Source organism: Gordionus sp. m RMFG-2023, chromosome 3, assembly GCF_954871325.1.
Source record: "Gordionus sp. m RMFG-2023 chromosome 3, tfGorSpeb1-WG-v2, whole genome shotgun sequence".
NCBI classification, from domain to species: Eukaryota; Metazoa; Nematomorpha; class Gordioida; order Chordodea; family Parachordodidae; genus Gordionus; species Gordionus sp. m RMFG-2023.
The window spans coordinates 24,851,321-24,868,541 of NC_088777.1; the positions used below are offsets into that span (position 1 = coordinate 24,851,321).

Genomic DNA, 17,221 nt, shown 5'->3' on the forward strand with positions numbered 1-17,221 from the left:
CCCATGTTTTCCTTAAAAATGGCTGCACAGTTTGAAGATTGCCCATATATATTCCACAATAGCTTACACTTAGAAAATGTAATTTTTTGAAATGGTTTAAAAGTGGACATCCTTACCTCTCTTTTCAATGTCAACACTTGCAATGAGATTTAAAGTGTGTGCTGAACAGGAATGATAGGTATGTACACAATACTATCATTAGTATTTTGATTTTCAAATAGATTAAATAATGGCAGAAGAACTCTTTCATCATCAGATACCTCTCCTTGTTCATATACTTTAATATTTATAATAAATATATTATAATTTTATTACTTGAAAGCTTTTATATAATTTCTAGTATTGTCGGTAATGCATTTGGTCACTTTATTTTGTATCTTATATGTGGTAAAAATTTCAAAGATTTTTTGCTAGATAATCAAATGTGTGTTTTTAGATTAGCCTTTTAAAAGCTAAGTAGGCTGTAATGTCTGGATTTAGTCATTATACCGTCATCTCAATCTATGAAATATATATTTTATATAACTACAATAAGCTGATCAAGAATCCATAGTTTTTTGGGAAACACAATAGACCCACTAATTTCTTTGCCGTGGTGTCAAATGTTTTATAAATTTTAATAAGAGAGTAGGCCTAGACATCACATTTTTAGTTGGCTGCAATTTTTTGATGGCGTTCCTTTTCTTCAAAAAAGATAACGACGTTAGTCAGAGATAATCTACTTTATTAATAAATTAAACTAATATAAAATATTTTAAAAGTAAAAATTAACAAGTCATTTAAAATTATAAAAAATTGTTTATTTATATAAAATTAACATCATCCGATTATTGCATAATAAATATCGAATTTAAATTACTATTTTTAAAATAAAAATATCCTCTGATTACAGTTAACTTTAAATCATTTGTCAAAATTAGTGCTGTAAAATAACGTTAAAAAGTAACGTCATTACTAACATCTAGTTTTGTTAAAGTTACCTTAGAAAATAACTAGTTACGTTAGCTAAAATATAACTAGTTATTAGTTACAGTTATTTTAAAAAAGTAACTAGTTACATTATAAGTTACTTTATACATCATTCATATAATACATTTATTTACTGAATGAATTTATTTAATATTAAAAAATTATGATATAATCATTTGTTTAAAAAAAATATACAATTTATTTATATAAAAAAATAAGTAAACCGAAAAAAATATCGGAAAATAGAATATTTATATTTACATCGAATAAAAATATCCTATATATTTGCATTGAAAAAAAAACATTTATTTTTCATAAAAATTTGACTTTAATAAATGTTTATTTGCTTTTAACAATTGGATTTCAAAATTTTTATCTAGGAGACGCCCTCGTTTCTTTCCAAAGATGAGCTTCCCTCGACTGAACGCTCTACAGGAGCACTTGATGTAATAACAACATTATATTTAATAAAGAGTATTTTTAAATTTGGAAAATCCTCATATAAAGATAATGTGCTTATTGGATTTAATAAAATTTTCAATAAATTCATCATTATCAATAATATTTTGACGCCTTAAATCAAAAAATCCAACTACATCTAATGATGTTTGTTGCGAACATGAGCCATATGTGTTAGATTCACCGCGAGGTATTAAAGTATTTATTAAATTTAAAATTTCTATCTTTTTTGATCTATTCGAGTAATGTTTCATCTAAATGTTTTATATAGGCACTGAGAAAAATGTTTTTAGACCAAAATTTTTTTAAATTTAAAGAGATAAGAGAATATATACAAATTTATATTAATTAAGTTACAAAAAGTATGATCTGGTTACAAATTTTAAACCAAATTGATATAATTATCCTAATTCCTAGGTACTTAAAATCTAATAATATATTTAATATTTAATTTAACTAAGGATAAATTAGAAAAAGTTGCTCTATGCTAAGAGATTTTAGACTAGGGTGTTAGTAAAAAATTAATAAATGTTTATTTATTTATTATAAAATGATTGATTTACAATATTTATTGATCTTAGAGCCTTTAATGAATATTTTGGATTACCTTTTAATTAATATAATTTTTAGTTGAAATATACTTAGGTTTTTATTAACCTATTTTAATTGAAATGCCTAGAGAGATTATTGCTAAATATAATGGAGAAATAACACTTATAGTTTATTCTTACAATGAATTAATTTAACCTATAATTAGTTGATGTTATAATTTCTGTTTATCAGATTAAATTGGTCACTTCCAAGTAGAATTTCAATGTGAGATATATTTAATAAGGTGATTAAGGAAAAAAATAATACATAAGGAATTGAGTTAATTATAAAGCTTAGGTTTAGATGGGAGAAAAAAGGGAAACTTAATTTATTTTCAATTAACTTAATTTAGATTTGATATTGCTACCTAGTTTGTTCTATTTAAATTAATAAGATTTATTAAGTTATATTGGTCACTTCCAGGTAAAAGTTTGGTCCAGAATTAAGAATCATCTCTTGACCAATCATCTAAATTTACATACAACACTTCTTCATTTCAACAGACATTTGTTCCATATAAAGATACTAGTATCAAAATATTGTATCATGATAATTTACTTAAGGCATATCTTTGTACATTTAATATTATTATATACCACATCGCTTTCATTATCATAATCAACTAATCCGATTGGAATTTATTTTAATAGATGTTGCATGGTATTTTTGAAATCCTTCAATATTAAAAAATAGGTTTATTTATTCTGATGGAAATGAAAATCTATTAATTCACATTTACACAATTTAAACGCAACATATTAAAAATAAAATGAATTATTTGAATATATTATTTAGATTAATACATACATATTTTTAAAAGTAACTAGTTACTTTTGGCAGTTACATTGGTAAAAATATAATTAGTTACTAGTTACCTTAACAACACTACTAACATCGTTACTTTTTTTGAAGAAAAGGAATCCCATTCATTACTTTCTTCTAGAGGTAACGAGTAGAGGTCTGCATTGGGCGGGTTTTTGGACCAAAAGCCCGCCCATCCAATGTTTTAAAAAAATTTTAACCAGCCCGCCCATAGTTTTCAAAAAAATATATCCCATTTGTCTAAAATTCCTTACCCGTCCGCCCATTAGTCTAAAATTTTTTACCCGCCCACCCATTATTTATAAAAAATTTTTAACCCAAGCCCGCTTATAAAATTTAATTATGGTCATTCTTTAATTTTTTTAAGCATCTAATAAAAATATTTCAGCATTACACCTCTACAAAAAGTTTATAATTTTGGAAATTAATATAAGTATAAAAATAATTTTGGAAATTAATATAAGTATAAAAATAATCAATGTAAATTATGGACAATTTATTTGATCAAATTGAATATTTATGAAAAAAATATAAATGTAAAATTAATATTATATGTAATTATAATGCAAAAATAATAATGAATCGACATTTTCTGGATTCAAACACGTTCTTCTTTGTTCTAAAAATCTTCCAGCAATGCTAATTCCGCATTCGGAAGAATCACTAGAAAAGTTTTATTATATTCCCATAAAAGGAAATTTTCAATAGACAAAAATGTTTATTTATTCTAAGAAAAAAGTTTTATTGCTGTGTTTATTACATAATATAGTTAGGTAAATGTTCTTCATTTAAACAATTATTTTTTTTAGTTTGTTTTTGAACAAAAATTTTAAATTTCCTTAACCCGTTACTGGTTAACGGTGCATATATGCACCACCTCCTATATACCTTATTTTAACATAGTAGTTTTTTTTTTAAAAATAATAAAAAAGATTTTTATATAGTTCAGACATTGTACTTCAAAACTGGAAAAGAAAAATATGAAAAAAATATTTTTTTATGCCCCTAAGAAACCCTCAAACTTTGCGAATTTATGAGGTCTAAAATGCAAAATTTTCTAAGTGATCTCACGAGCATATTATAAAATTATTTCGATGAAAACTAGTGTGTATATATTCTTTATAGATATATCAATATTTATCAATCATTTTTGAATTTTTAAATAATTAATATTTTAGTAGGTAACCACATAAAGTTGACTGGTGCATATATGCACCGTTAACCATCTAGCAGTATATATTATTTAAAAAAATTCAATTGACTGGTGCATATATGCACCGTTAACCATCTAGCAGTATATATTATTTAAAAAAATTCAAACAAATGAAATTTAACATAATGAATTATAATTTTTTATATTATATTTAAAACCACTACCGTCACTAAGGGTGGGAAGGGAATGGGTGGGTGGCTCGAGCCCCTTAAGAATTTTTAAAAAAAATTTTATACCCAAAAAAGACCTTTTGAAAATAATTTAAAAAAATTTTTTTCCCCTGAGATTAAATCGAATAATATATTGTTCCTATTATAATTTTTTATCCCGATCAAATTATATGAAATTATTAGGTTCATAAATATTCAAAAGTTTAAAATTATTTTTAGCCTCTTCCTTTCTGAAGATTTTATTTTATTTATATAAAATATTATGCACCTGTTTTGTCAATTCAATCAAAATAATAGATGACTAATAAAAAAATCAAGATTCTACGAAAATAATTTGTCTAGATATTTAATTTTTAATAAATTTTTTTAATGAAACGTTTTCTAACAATTGAACAAGCGCTTGCTCAACTTTTTGAAGAGGAACCAATTGAAGAAAGAGATATGGTTATAATTCCGCCACTCTGCAGTTAGTGATGAAGAAGATTTCGATGAAAATGACTTAACAAATGTCGGAGTTTTGCCTTCAGATACAGCTGGAGAATTGGAGATTCATAATTCAGTTGATGACGACCTTCCAGAACCATATTCTACAAGAAGCTATTCTCGAATTTCTCACAATTTAAAATGGAGAAAAACGGATGCAATATATTCTTCAAGCTCTTTCAATGGAGAAAAGGAAGATGTAATAAAACTTGAAAATGATTTACATGGTAAAAGTCCATCAGATATATTTTGTTTAATTTTCGACGAAGACTTATATTCCCTAATTGTAGAACAAAGTAATATTTATGCTAAACAAATGAATAGACCTAACATATGCATAACCATCCAAGATATTCAGAGATTTATTGGAATTCTATTATTTACTGGATATCATTCTCTCCCACAAGAAAGAATGTACTGGTCTAATGACAGCGATATTTCTATTCCAATAATCTGGGATACAATGACCCAATTACAATTTCGAAATTTGAAATATAATATCCATTTGGCAGACAATACTAAAATAGATATACATGATAGATTTTATAAAGTTAGGCCTTACATTAATATATTGAATAATAAATTTCAGCAATTCGGAATTTTTAAACATCATTTATCAATAGATGAACAGATGATACCATATCGAGGAAGACATTCTTGCAAAATGTTCATAAAAGGAAAACCAATTAGATTCGGATACAAGTCTTGGATATTGGCCTCTTCCGACGGTTACGTATTCTCATTTGATATATATCAAGGAAAAAGCGAAAATAAATATGAATATGGATTAGGTGGAAATGTAATCATAAAATTATTAAAGGCATTGCAAAAACCAAATTATCATAAAATATATTTTGATAATTTCTTTACATCATACTTAAAACAAATGGGATATTTTGCAACTGGAACTATGAGGGACAATAGAATAGAGCATTGCCCAGTTGAATCTATAAAGGTTGTAGCAAAAAAAGAAAGAGGATATTATGATTATAGGTTTGAAAAATTAAACGAAATATTTGTAGTTCGTTGGAATGATAATTCGGTGGTGACCGTTGCATCGACATGCCACACTATCTCTTTGCTTTCTAATGTTTCAAGGTATTCTAAGAAAATATCTTCTAAAATAAAAATTCCTCAGCCAAATATGGTAACTGCTTATAACAAACACATGGGTGGAGTTGATCTATGTGATAATCTAATATCTACATATAGAATAAAAATAAGAGGAAAAAAATGGTGGTGGCCAATATTCACCAATTTTATTGATGTAGCTTTGGTAAATTCATGGAAAATCTGGAAATTCGTGAATCGAGATGACAAGAAGAGTTTGCTTGCATTTAGACGAGAAGTTACTAACTACCTCCTTCGAACGCCAGTAAAAATTGAAAAAAATTCAAGTACAGGTCACGCCAGCCAGTTTGCATTACAGTGTGAAAACCCTATTGATTCATCTGGACATTATTTATCCAAAATTATAGATGGAAAAAGACGAAGATGCAGATATTGCCATACGCACTCAAGATATATGTGCCAAACATGTCAAATCGCACTCCATATTAAATGTTTCAAGGATTTTCATAATATATAAACATTTTCTCGTTTTTATTATAAATTACAAAAAAAGAATAAAGATATTTGTTGTTTTTTTGATCTTATAGTATTTTATATAATTTTTATCTTTTTTAACCTCTTAATGGTTAACGGTGCATATATGCACCAGGCTAGATTTTCTATTTAGGATTATTTTTTTTGGCTGATTTTTTTAGAATATCATATTTGAGCATTAATCAATATAATTTGAAAAAATTGAGCATTTTTATCCACTAGAAAAATCTTGACCATTAATGGGTTAACCCGCCCGTCCAGCCCGCCCATAGTTTCAAATTTTTTTTAACCCGCCCGCCTGCCTATTCTCGAAAAAATTTTTACCCGCCCATCCGCCCGCCCACTATGCGCGGGCTTGGGCGGGCGGGCCGAATCCCCGCCCAATGCAGACTTCTAGTAACGTTAACCTTATTTTTGTTACTTTTTTGAGTAGTCAGTAACGCGCGTTTCTTTTTTAAAAACGTAGCGAGTAACGGTAACGCGTTTCTTTTTTCAGACGTAACGAGTAACGGTAACGCGTTTCTTTTTGTGATAACGTTTACAGCACTAACTATATACATTTTTTTATTTTAAATTAAATTTTCAACACATTTCTTTTCAACGATTAATCTTTTTAATTAATTGCTTGTCCATATTTAATTTCAATATGTGTAAAATTAAAATAAAATATGTTTACCACCTTTTATTGTATGTTGATTATTAACACTCGTTTCACTGTAATATATTTTAATAAATAAATATGTTATTTTAATAGTAAAGATATTATTTAATATTTTGTCTCGTTTGATCAAATTATTTTCTTTTATATATACAGTGAAGAGGGGGATATTTTTCACCAGATGTTAAAACAAAATAAAATGATACTATTATATTTTTATTTTAATCATACTTAAACATTAATCTATGTTAAAAAAATTTTAAACAACTTTTTTTAAAAAAAAAACTTTTTAAAAAAAACATATTTTTTTACATATCATTTACATAATTTAATATTTTTGTATATTTAATTTATTATTAATTAATTTTTCAATCTTATAATGTTTAATATAAACTACATTCTTTATAACTTTAATACATCTCTTTTACTCTCAAGTAATTCTGTAAATTATTCTTTGCCAATCTCAGATGGGAATGATATGGAAAATTATCAATCACATTCTAATATTTCTGCAAATAATAATTCTTTAGCAACTATTAATGAAAATATAAATCATTCTCAAATATCATCCATTCCTAAACCCAAAAGAACACACAATTGTTGGAACAAAGATAAAATTGAAATGGTAATGAAAATATTAGCAATGCCAGAGGAAGAACAGATGAAGGTTAAGGATATTGCTAAATTTGTTAATATGTCGAAGGCATCAATACATAAAATAAAACGGGATACATTCCCAGAAATTATTGGTGAGCCCTTAAAGGAATTCTCGCTTAAACAAAGGGGGAGAAAAATTAAAGACACAGCAAATATTGAAAGGCAAATTATGGATTTGCTAATCGACAATAATACCTTCACGGTGAAGGATATAATTGAGAATTTGCCCTCTGGTTCTCCAAAAAATATTGGAACTATAAGGAAATATATTAAAAACATCCGATGGTCCAAAAAAAGAGCTGGGAAAGAACCAGATCGCAGGAATACACCAGGAGCTATCAATATTCGACAGGTGTATTGCCGCAAATTGCTGAACATCTCCAGAGAAAGACTCTATTTTCTCGACGAAACAGGCATCAATTTTCATGTTGTACCTGTCTATGCTTGGGCACCACTCAACGTTAGACCATCAATAAAGGTGCCACCCTCAAAAGGGAAAAATGTAAGTGTACTTTGCACTATAGGAATTTGTGGAGTTATACATTATAAAATCATCGAAGGATCATATAATGGTATGTTATTCCGAAATTCATTAATGGATATTATTAGTATATTACCACCAGATGCCATATTAGTTATGGACAATGCGTCAATACATAAAAGTCATCTAATTGATGACTATAAAGAGAGAATTGAATATCTTCCCCCATACTCACCACAATTAAACCCAATTGAAAATTTTTTCGGGGTTTTCAAAAACAAGTACAGGTCATTAATTCCCAGACCAAGTACAAGGGAACATATAATAAATAATATTAATCAAATAATGAATCAATTTATTCCATATGATTTTACAAATTTCTATAAACATATGCAACATTATTTGGAGCTGGGCTATCGTGGACTACCTCTTGACTAAAGTAATCTAATTATATAATAAATTACGATTAACATTTTTTAATATTTATAGGTACTACTTAAGCAAGCAATTTATGACTATGAACTATCATTAAATATTTCATATTTTATTAATTAATATTCATGTATTAGTGTAATTACGAATATATTTCTTATTATATATAATTATATGTATTTATACTATACGAATTGAATAAAATATTAAATTAAAGTTATGTCTCAAATATGATAAAATAAAGTGAGAGAAAAAAACTATTTTCAGAAATAAAAGATTCTGACTAAGATCTTACAACTTAAATGAATAATTTATCATTAATATTTAAAATTATTCTACATAAAATATCGTTAACTAAGTAAAAGAAAATATGTGATGACAAAACTTTTTATATTTTTTTATAAAAAATTTTTTGTGACATTTAAAAAAGTTGTTTAATATTTTTTTAACATAGATTAATGTTTAAGTATGATTAAAATTAAAATATAATAGTATCATTTTATTTTGTTTTAACATCTGGTGAAAAATATCCCCCTCTTCACTGTAATATAAATAAAGTAACTCCACTACAAAGTTATTTTGAATATTACCTATTTTGAAATTATAAAACTTTACCAACTTTATTTATATAAAGTAATTATAAGAATAATTCACAATCCCGGCCGAAGTTGAGGGCCCATATTTTTTTTAGCAATTTTTATATTTCTACCACAATTTTTATATTCCACTCCCAAAATACCAAATTTTTCCCGCAATTTGGAAATTCTTGGACTTCCAAAAAGTTTAGCAAATATTGGTCCCTGTTAAATTTTTCATTTTTATTCCTCTAATCTTTAGTTTTTTGGGGAATCGTTCTTCCCAATGCCTAAAATTCTTAAATCAATTAGGCAAAAAATATTAATATGGACTAGATTAAAAACACTCCCTATTTCTAAGGCACAAAACAAAATTCTAAGAGGAAATTACAAGTGTTTCTTTAAAACACTTTCTTTCCATCTTAGTTCTCATAGTCATAAAACATATTAAAAAGCCATGCTATTACATTTATGATTTTTTTTATTATATCGGAGCAATTTTTTGGAATGCATTGTAATCCCATACTATTTATATTTCACATGTCAATCATAATTTTTTAAAAAATTATCAAATTTTTATTTTCATATTAACAAATTCTTGAAATGAAATTTTTAATGAATTATCTTGAAAAGGGAAATAGAATAAATTAGTTGTTTTTCATAATAAATTATTAAATTAAATATTTACATAAAAATAAGCATTTTGACAAAAAATATAAGAAAGTTATTTTTGTTTAAATATTTTTTCGGTATTTACTATCAGCTTTAAATATTTTCTCAAAAAATTGAGCAAATATCTATTTTAAAATCTTGTGGGACAAAATTTTATAAATTTTTTTTGTAAAATATCTCTAGAATTAAATTCCTTGGGATTTTTAGTGGGACCTCCATTCAAGAATGGAAAGAGAGCGAACCATTGCTTTCTCTCTATCTCAATATTATTATTGATTATATCGGGATCTTCACTGCCTTATCCTAACCTTGACAAAATATCTGAAAAGTAATTTTCTTTACCATGCCGATACCTCAATTAAAAATTAGAACTATACACGAGTTACAACCACCTTTGCAATCTCGAGGATAACCTTAATTCCTATTGTCCCTTTTAAATAATTGAATCAACGGCCTATGGATATACATAACAAATATTTTACCGATCGCGACATTTTATTGTTTTTCAACATCTCTTAGAATTCGCTACTAACCCATCCTTTAAATATAATAATGCACTACACCTTTATTAGATGCATCTACAGCTAAAATTAGTTCTAAATCATTGTTAAAACAAACTAAAATTGGTTTTTCTCCAATTTTTTGCTTTAACTAATTAAAGATGGTTTGTTGTTCACATTCAAAAGAAACACCGTTTTTGATATTTTTTATAAATGCGATGCTGCCTAAACAAAATACTCGATAAATCTAGGTAATAATTTAACATACTCAGAAGATTGAAATTTCGTTTTATTTGTTAAGGGTTAACATTGTCTCTTTATTAAATTTTTATCCAGAGGTTTCACCTCAATTCCACTATCTTATGACCTAATACACAATTTGTCATACCCTAAACACTTTTATCTCTACTAGCTTTTAAGCCTTTATCAAGAATCTTGAAAACTTCTTCAAAACGATGGTTATGTTGTTCCGGGTTCACTACCATAATCAACTACAGATGCCTTGGTACGTTAAATAATAATTGCACTTAGCCCAAAGGGTAACCTACAAAGGTAAATAAATCTTTAGAAGTAGTAATTGTCTATAACTTGCGAATTTCATCATTCTAGGCAAGGGTTATTTCACCAAGAACCCTCACGTTTGGATTAACACGAAAGTCGACACTAACCTTCCACTTGATTTTTCCCCAGAACAAAAAGTGTGACCCATTCACTATATTCTACAGGAAATAATTCCATCACTGACTCAACGGTCTAACTCGTCTTTTTCCCACTTATACGCTTCGATATGCTAAAAAAATAGATGAAAACCTTTCTTTCAGTTTAACATCTACGTAATAGTCATTAAATTTCAAAGTGTCTTCAAAAATTTTACCATATTTTCCCACTATATTAGGTATTAGCATCACAAACTTTATTTAATTTTTCAATTTCATAATCAACAGATCTTTATTAAGTTTAATATTAATTTTATAGCTACACCACTCTACAATTAACTCGACTCTTGACTGACACAAATAGTATGATCGATGAGAGGATTCACTTCCTTACTCAATAAATCAACCATATATAATTCTCTAATTTTATTTCTCATGCTGTCCGCAATAAAATTTTTTGAGCATAATAGCTGCGAAATCACTATATAGTAAAAATATCTAAATAAATATGTTGAGGACCGAGTTTGGTAATCCAATCCTGACCTATAAAAGTCTTCACATTTTTTCCACTACACCTTAGATCAAGAGCTTATGTTATTAAAAAATTACCCCTATTTTAGCTTTACCCAAAACCAAAATTTCAGATCCGTCAAATTATCTACACGTATATTTTCTTTTTCAAGGGTCCTCACTGACTAATATATATAATATTGTTTACTTGACATTATTGAAATTCTCGCACCGGTATTAAAGTGCATTTAATATTATTGTCAATTTTTAAATTACCACGAGGGCATGGACAATGTCCATCCTCTTTCAGTCATTAGAATTTTATATGTATTAATCGGCTGAATTATATTTATTATATCTGAATTTCACTTGCATCATAAATCAATATTCATGCATAAATTCGTCCCTATAGAGGCTTCTGAATATCATTGATTTTTTTTATTATATTCCCAATAGGATTTCTTTATTTATTATTATTATTATAACCCTTTCTATTCAGGTTACCAGTTGCTTTATATTATTTTATTACATTAGTATGACAATAAATATTTCCAACCATAAAATTCTTTATTCTAGTAAATATTCATTTTACAACGTTCATTCATCAGGTAATTGTCTTTGTCATTAAATATATCCACAGCATTTCTTCACTTTATATTTATTGATATTATTATAATGTCATGGTCTCAACCTTTAAATGATGTTTACGCAAATTATTTAATCATTGCGCTCCACTCATCGATTGAACACAGTTCAACACGATATTTACCAATCTCTTTACATCTGAAACATTCAAGCATTATCTACATTTTCAAATCTCACATAAATTTGGTATCAAAATGTTTTATATATTTCTAACCATTGATTTATTCAATATTGGTGGCTTCTGGGGAAACATATTTAGAAAATTTGCTTCTTTCGAAGCAATTTTTCTTAACTTGCCCGAAAAACGACATCTATAACAAACAATATTGTCCTTAACAATTATTTTTGAATTACAATTTTATTAATTTTTTGGTCACTTTTTTCACTATGATCTTTTCGGACATAACTATTACAGTTATCTGTAATATTTTTATCTTTATTTCCCCCAGTTTAAACCTCACCGGAAAGGTTTCTCAAAATATCCTTAATTTCACTTAATATCAAAATACTATTATTTGAATAACCAATATTTTTATTCCCTATCGATAAATTTTGATTTGTTTCAATCATAATTAAGTTTATATTATCTGTTCAATAGAACTTGGTACTTCCTTCATTCCCACTGGAATGGATCACTTGTTTACCCCACGGGTTTCTTTTAACTTTTTACGCGGGACATATTAATATCTTTATTGTTTATCGGCATAATAGGAATGCCTAAATTACTCTGCTCCTCATTCACAGGGCGTGTCCTATTATTATCTTTAATAATTAAAAATTTAATGAATATAAAAGATATATAATATGAAAAAAATTGCTAGTAATTCAATGAGATCAGCTTCAGCAAAATTTTTATCCAACTTTTTATACACATCACCCTTAAAAATTGACACTTTTTATAAAACTAATTAACTGAACAGCTATTATTTAATCTAAAATTTAATTTAACCCCAAAAATTAATGAAAATGATATTTAATTTTTTAATTAGTTCCCAAAATTTTAAATTATTTCAAAATTTAAATATTTATTTTCTCATTTTTTTAAGTTTTAGGTGTATTTATTGCATTATGTTAGTTTTAAACTGCTAATTTTATTGGCCAACAATATATATCGAAAAAAAAATTATAAAGCTATTTAAAACAAAAAGTTCTTATAATTATAAAATATTATCCATTTTATAGTTTTTTGGGACAAAGTAATCACCCGATCTACACGTGGTATATAAAATCAAGCGACTATTTATAAATATTAAACAAATTTAATAAAATATATTTTACCCTAATACATAAGCAAAATTAATTTTAAGATGATAATCGATCGCCGGGGTGGCCTAATGGGTTAGATGTTTGCTTGGAAACAGAAGTACGAACAAGGACGCAGGTTCAATTCTGGTAAGGATCATAAAAACTTTCAAGTTTTTCTTCGATAACTGATGTGTAAAGACATATAGTATGATGAATTTCGGAGCTTAGAGAAGACACCCCGGTCACCGACAGGCCTGGACAGCCGGGTGCTAAGGATACCTGTCCAATAAACAAAATAAAGGAAACAAATGGAAATATGAATATGAAAGCTAGGGCGTTCCCTCCAAGCGACGCGCAGGGTGTAGACCTCCATCCTGTGAAAAGTAAAGTAAAGGTCAAAGCAAAGAAGACAAGATTAGCAAGTTTGAATATTGGGACGCTTAAAGGTAAGACGAGAGAATTGGCATCAATGTTGAACAAGAGAAAAGTTGATATAGCGTGCATACAAGAGACGAAATGGAAAGGACAAAAGACTTTGATGATTGGAGATGGGTATAAATTGTACTATAATGGAATTGTTAACAATAGGAACGGTGTCGGCATCATTCTCAGTCAAGATCTAACCTCCTCGGTAGTAGAAGTCAACAGGATCTCTGATAGACTAATGAAGATAAAACTCTCAATTGGTCAATCAATACTACACATCCTATCAGTATATGCTCCTCAAACGGGTTGCAAGGAAGAAGAGAAAGATGACTTTAGAGCTATCCTTGATGAAGCTGTAATGGAAATCCCTAAGGTTGACCTAGTCATAATTGGTGGTGACTTAAATGCGCATATGGGGAAAGCAAAAGATAGCTACAAAAGGCATCATGGTGGTTTTGGATATGGAGAAAGAAATGATGAAGGAGAGCACGTACTGAAATTTGCGCAAGCCTTCGACCTTGCCTTGACCAACACCTACTATAGGAAAAAACACAGTCATTTAATAACATACGAAAGTGGTACAAGGAAAACACAGATAGATTGCATGCGAATCTCTCGCAGAAGATTAAAAGATGTAATAGACTGCAAAGTCATCCCAGGAGAAGATATCGCCGCACAACACAAGCTACTAGTCATGGATTTACACATCTCAAATAAATCCACTCAAAACAAGATAAAACTAAAACCATGCATCAAATGGGGCAAATTAAAAACAATGACAGATGCCTTTGCAATCAATGCAAATATTGAAACAATAGATTCCTCACAAGTCAGTGAAAAAATGTGGACAGACCTTTCATCCAGATTAATAGACACTGCCAAATCGACACTAGACTTGACAAGGGGAGGCAACAAATCATACAAAGAACTATGGTGGTGCAATGAAGAGGTACAAACCACTATAAAGGAAAAAAAGCCCTATATAAAATATGGTACAAATCCAAAAACCCAGATGACAAGACTAATTACAAAAAATCCAAGAGAATAGCTACAAAGGCGGTGGCTAGGGCCAAATCTATGGCATACGATGACATGTACGAAGATCTACATACTAAAGAAAGGCAAAATAAAATATACAGATTAGCCAAACAGCGAGAAAAGAACTCTAGGGATATAAACGGAGCTCCGAAAGTAATTAAAAATAAAGATGGGAAATTGATAATAAAGGAAAAAGAAATAATGAAGAGATGGAAGGAATATTTTCAGGAGCTTCTCAACTTTAATCCCCACATACTACATCTAGACGAACACTCCCCATGTCAAAACCTTGTACAACCTATAACAGAACAAGAAATAATCACATGCCTCAAGCATATGAAAAACAACAAAGCTAGGGGTCCAGACGATATTCCAATAGAAAGCCTTAAAGCACTAGGAGATAATGGAATACATCTCCTCACAAATCTGTACAATAAAAATTTGGAAATGAAGAGAGTCCCCAAAAATGGAGGCAGAGCTATCTAGTTCCTATCTTCAAAAATAAAGGGGATCCACAAAATTGTCAAAATTACAGGGTCATAAAACTAATGTCACACTGTCTAAAACTATACGAAAAAATAATAGAAAAAAGATTAAGAGATATAATCGAAATAGGAGAGACTCAGTTTGGCTTTATGCCTGGAAGATCAACAACCAATGCTATCCACGCAATTAGGCAAATGAGTGAAAAATACAGGGAAAAGAACAAAAAGCTACACATGAAAACTTATCTGGTAGGCGCTACGCCACAAAAAGGTTCCCGAAAAATATATAAGAATAATACAGGATATGTATATGGGCCATACAACAATGGTCCGTAGCACAACAGGTACTTCAGCAGGCTTCACAATGCCGAAGGTGTTCATCAGGGGTCGGCTCTCAGCCCACTTCTCTTCATTACAGTAATAGATGTATTAGCACAGTCTGTATTTCAAACAGTTACGTGGAATATGATATTTGCAGATGATATTGTGATACTTGCCGAATCCAAGGATGAAATCATGTCAAATCAATCACTTTTCGGCCGACCCCTTTCGATATCGATAAAAAATCGTAGGCTGGTTATATATGTTCCCATTAGATTATAAACAAAATTTTAGCGCATTAGCAACTATATTAGCGGAGATATTCGGGGTTAAAGGTCCAATAAACGTCTATTTTTGCATTTTACTGATGTTAAATAATTAGTTTTTAATTAATCTAATATCAATAGCTAAGTTAATAATTGATGAATATGGTGAAAACATCAAAATTAATTTTTGATAAAATATGGGTCATCTTATGGTCAGTTGAAAACTTGAAATTAATATTTAGAAATGTATATGATCTCTGATTTTTAATTTTTTTAAGAAATATTATCCGTTTATTATTTTTTTAATAATTTCTTCAACAATTAGCATGGCTGAATATTTATTTAAAAATATATTGCGATTTTTATTCTTTAGGAAAAATAGATGGCGCTATATATAATAGTTTTAATATGTTAAAATTCATTTTTTTTATTGATTAAAAATATTTTAATGTATATATATCATACTAAATCGATTACAATGTGCATTATATATATTTATTCGTAATTCAGATCATAAATTTTTAAAATCTTCACAAATTTTGCCTAATTAAGATAGTTTATAAATTAATTAAATCTTACTTCATCTAAAGGAATACAAAGCCTGGCTAGCTTGTGAGATTTCTTCAGGAGATAATATATATGTTCGACTAGTGGGAGTAAAAGGATTGACCAGCGAGAGAATATGAGATTTAGGCAACACTAAAATATCATCTTTCAGATGAAATTTAAATGAGGCTGAAGGTCCACAAGGGTGTAAAAATCGGATTTTTACTTCTTCATTTTTATCGATTTTATATCCTAACCACCATTTATCTTCATATACACATGTTATATATCCATTAATATTTTAAAATATAATTTTCTCATTTAAAGACGAAACTTGTTTTATATTATATTTTTTGGAATTAGAATATATTTTGGTTTTTAGTCTATTTTGATCAATGGGAATAACCCCGTGAATTTTTTGGGTACCATGAATGGGCAGTGCAGAATCAAATCTTTTACGAAGGGCTAATTCCTCTTCGATATATTATTGATTGGATACATATTCAAATTGAATTCCATTAATATTTTCTTTAACATAATTATATAATTCTAATGGGGTTAGGATTTGATTTTTATTTGGCCTTTGAAGACTAGCTCTGGCAACTAATCTTTTGACAGTTCCTCCGATACCGTCACATGCATTTTTGCCGTGAGCAGTGGCAAAGAAATGCCATTTGGCAGGAATATTAAAATCGTATTTATGAAGGCATATGTTCAGAAAATTTTTGCAATTCTTGTATTGAGACGCGGCTTTATCTGAAAAATATATTATTTTTTCTGGTTTAGAATTAAATTT

General features: G+C 28.2%; 2 protein-coding genes across 12 annotated transcripts in view; both read left to right on the top strand.

Annotated features, from left to right (window-relative positions):
* Positions 1-17,221, top strand: part of LOC135925664 (uncharacterized) — an 85,316-nt gene that overhangs the window by 37,105 nt on the left and 30,990 nt on the right. The window lies entirely within an intron of this gene.
* On the top strand, positions 7,613-8,679 carry LOC135926461 (uncharacterized). The gene is made up of 2 exons (XM_065462347.1): positions 7,613-8,547; positions 8,598-8,679. The coding sequence occupies exon 1, from the start codon at positions 7,614-7,616 to the stop codon at positions 8,544-8,546; it is 933 nt and encodes a 310-aa protein (XP_065318419.1). The 5' UTR covers position 7,613; the 3' UTR covers position 8,547; positions 8,598-8,679.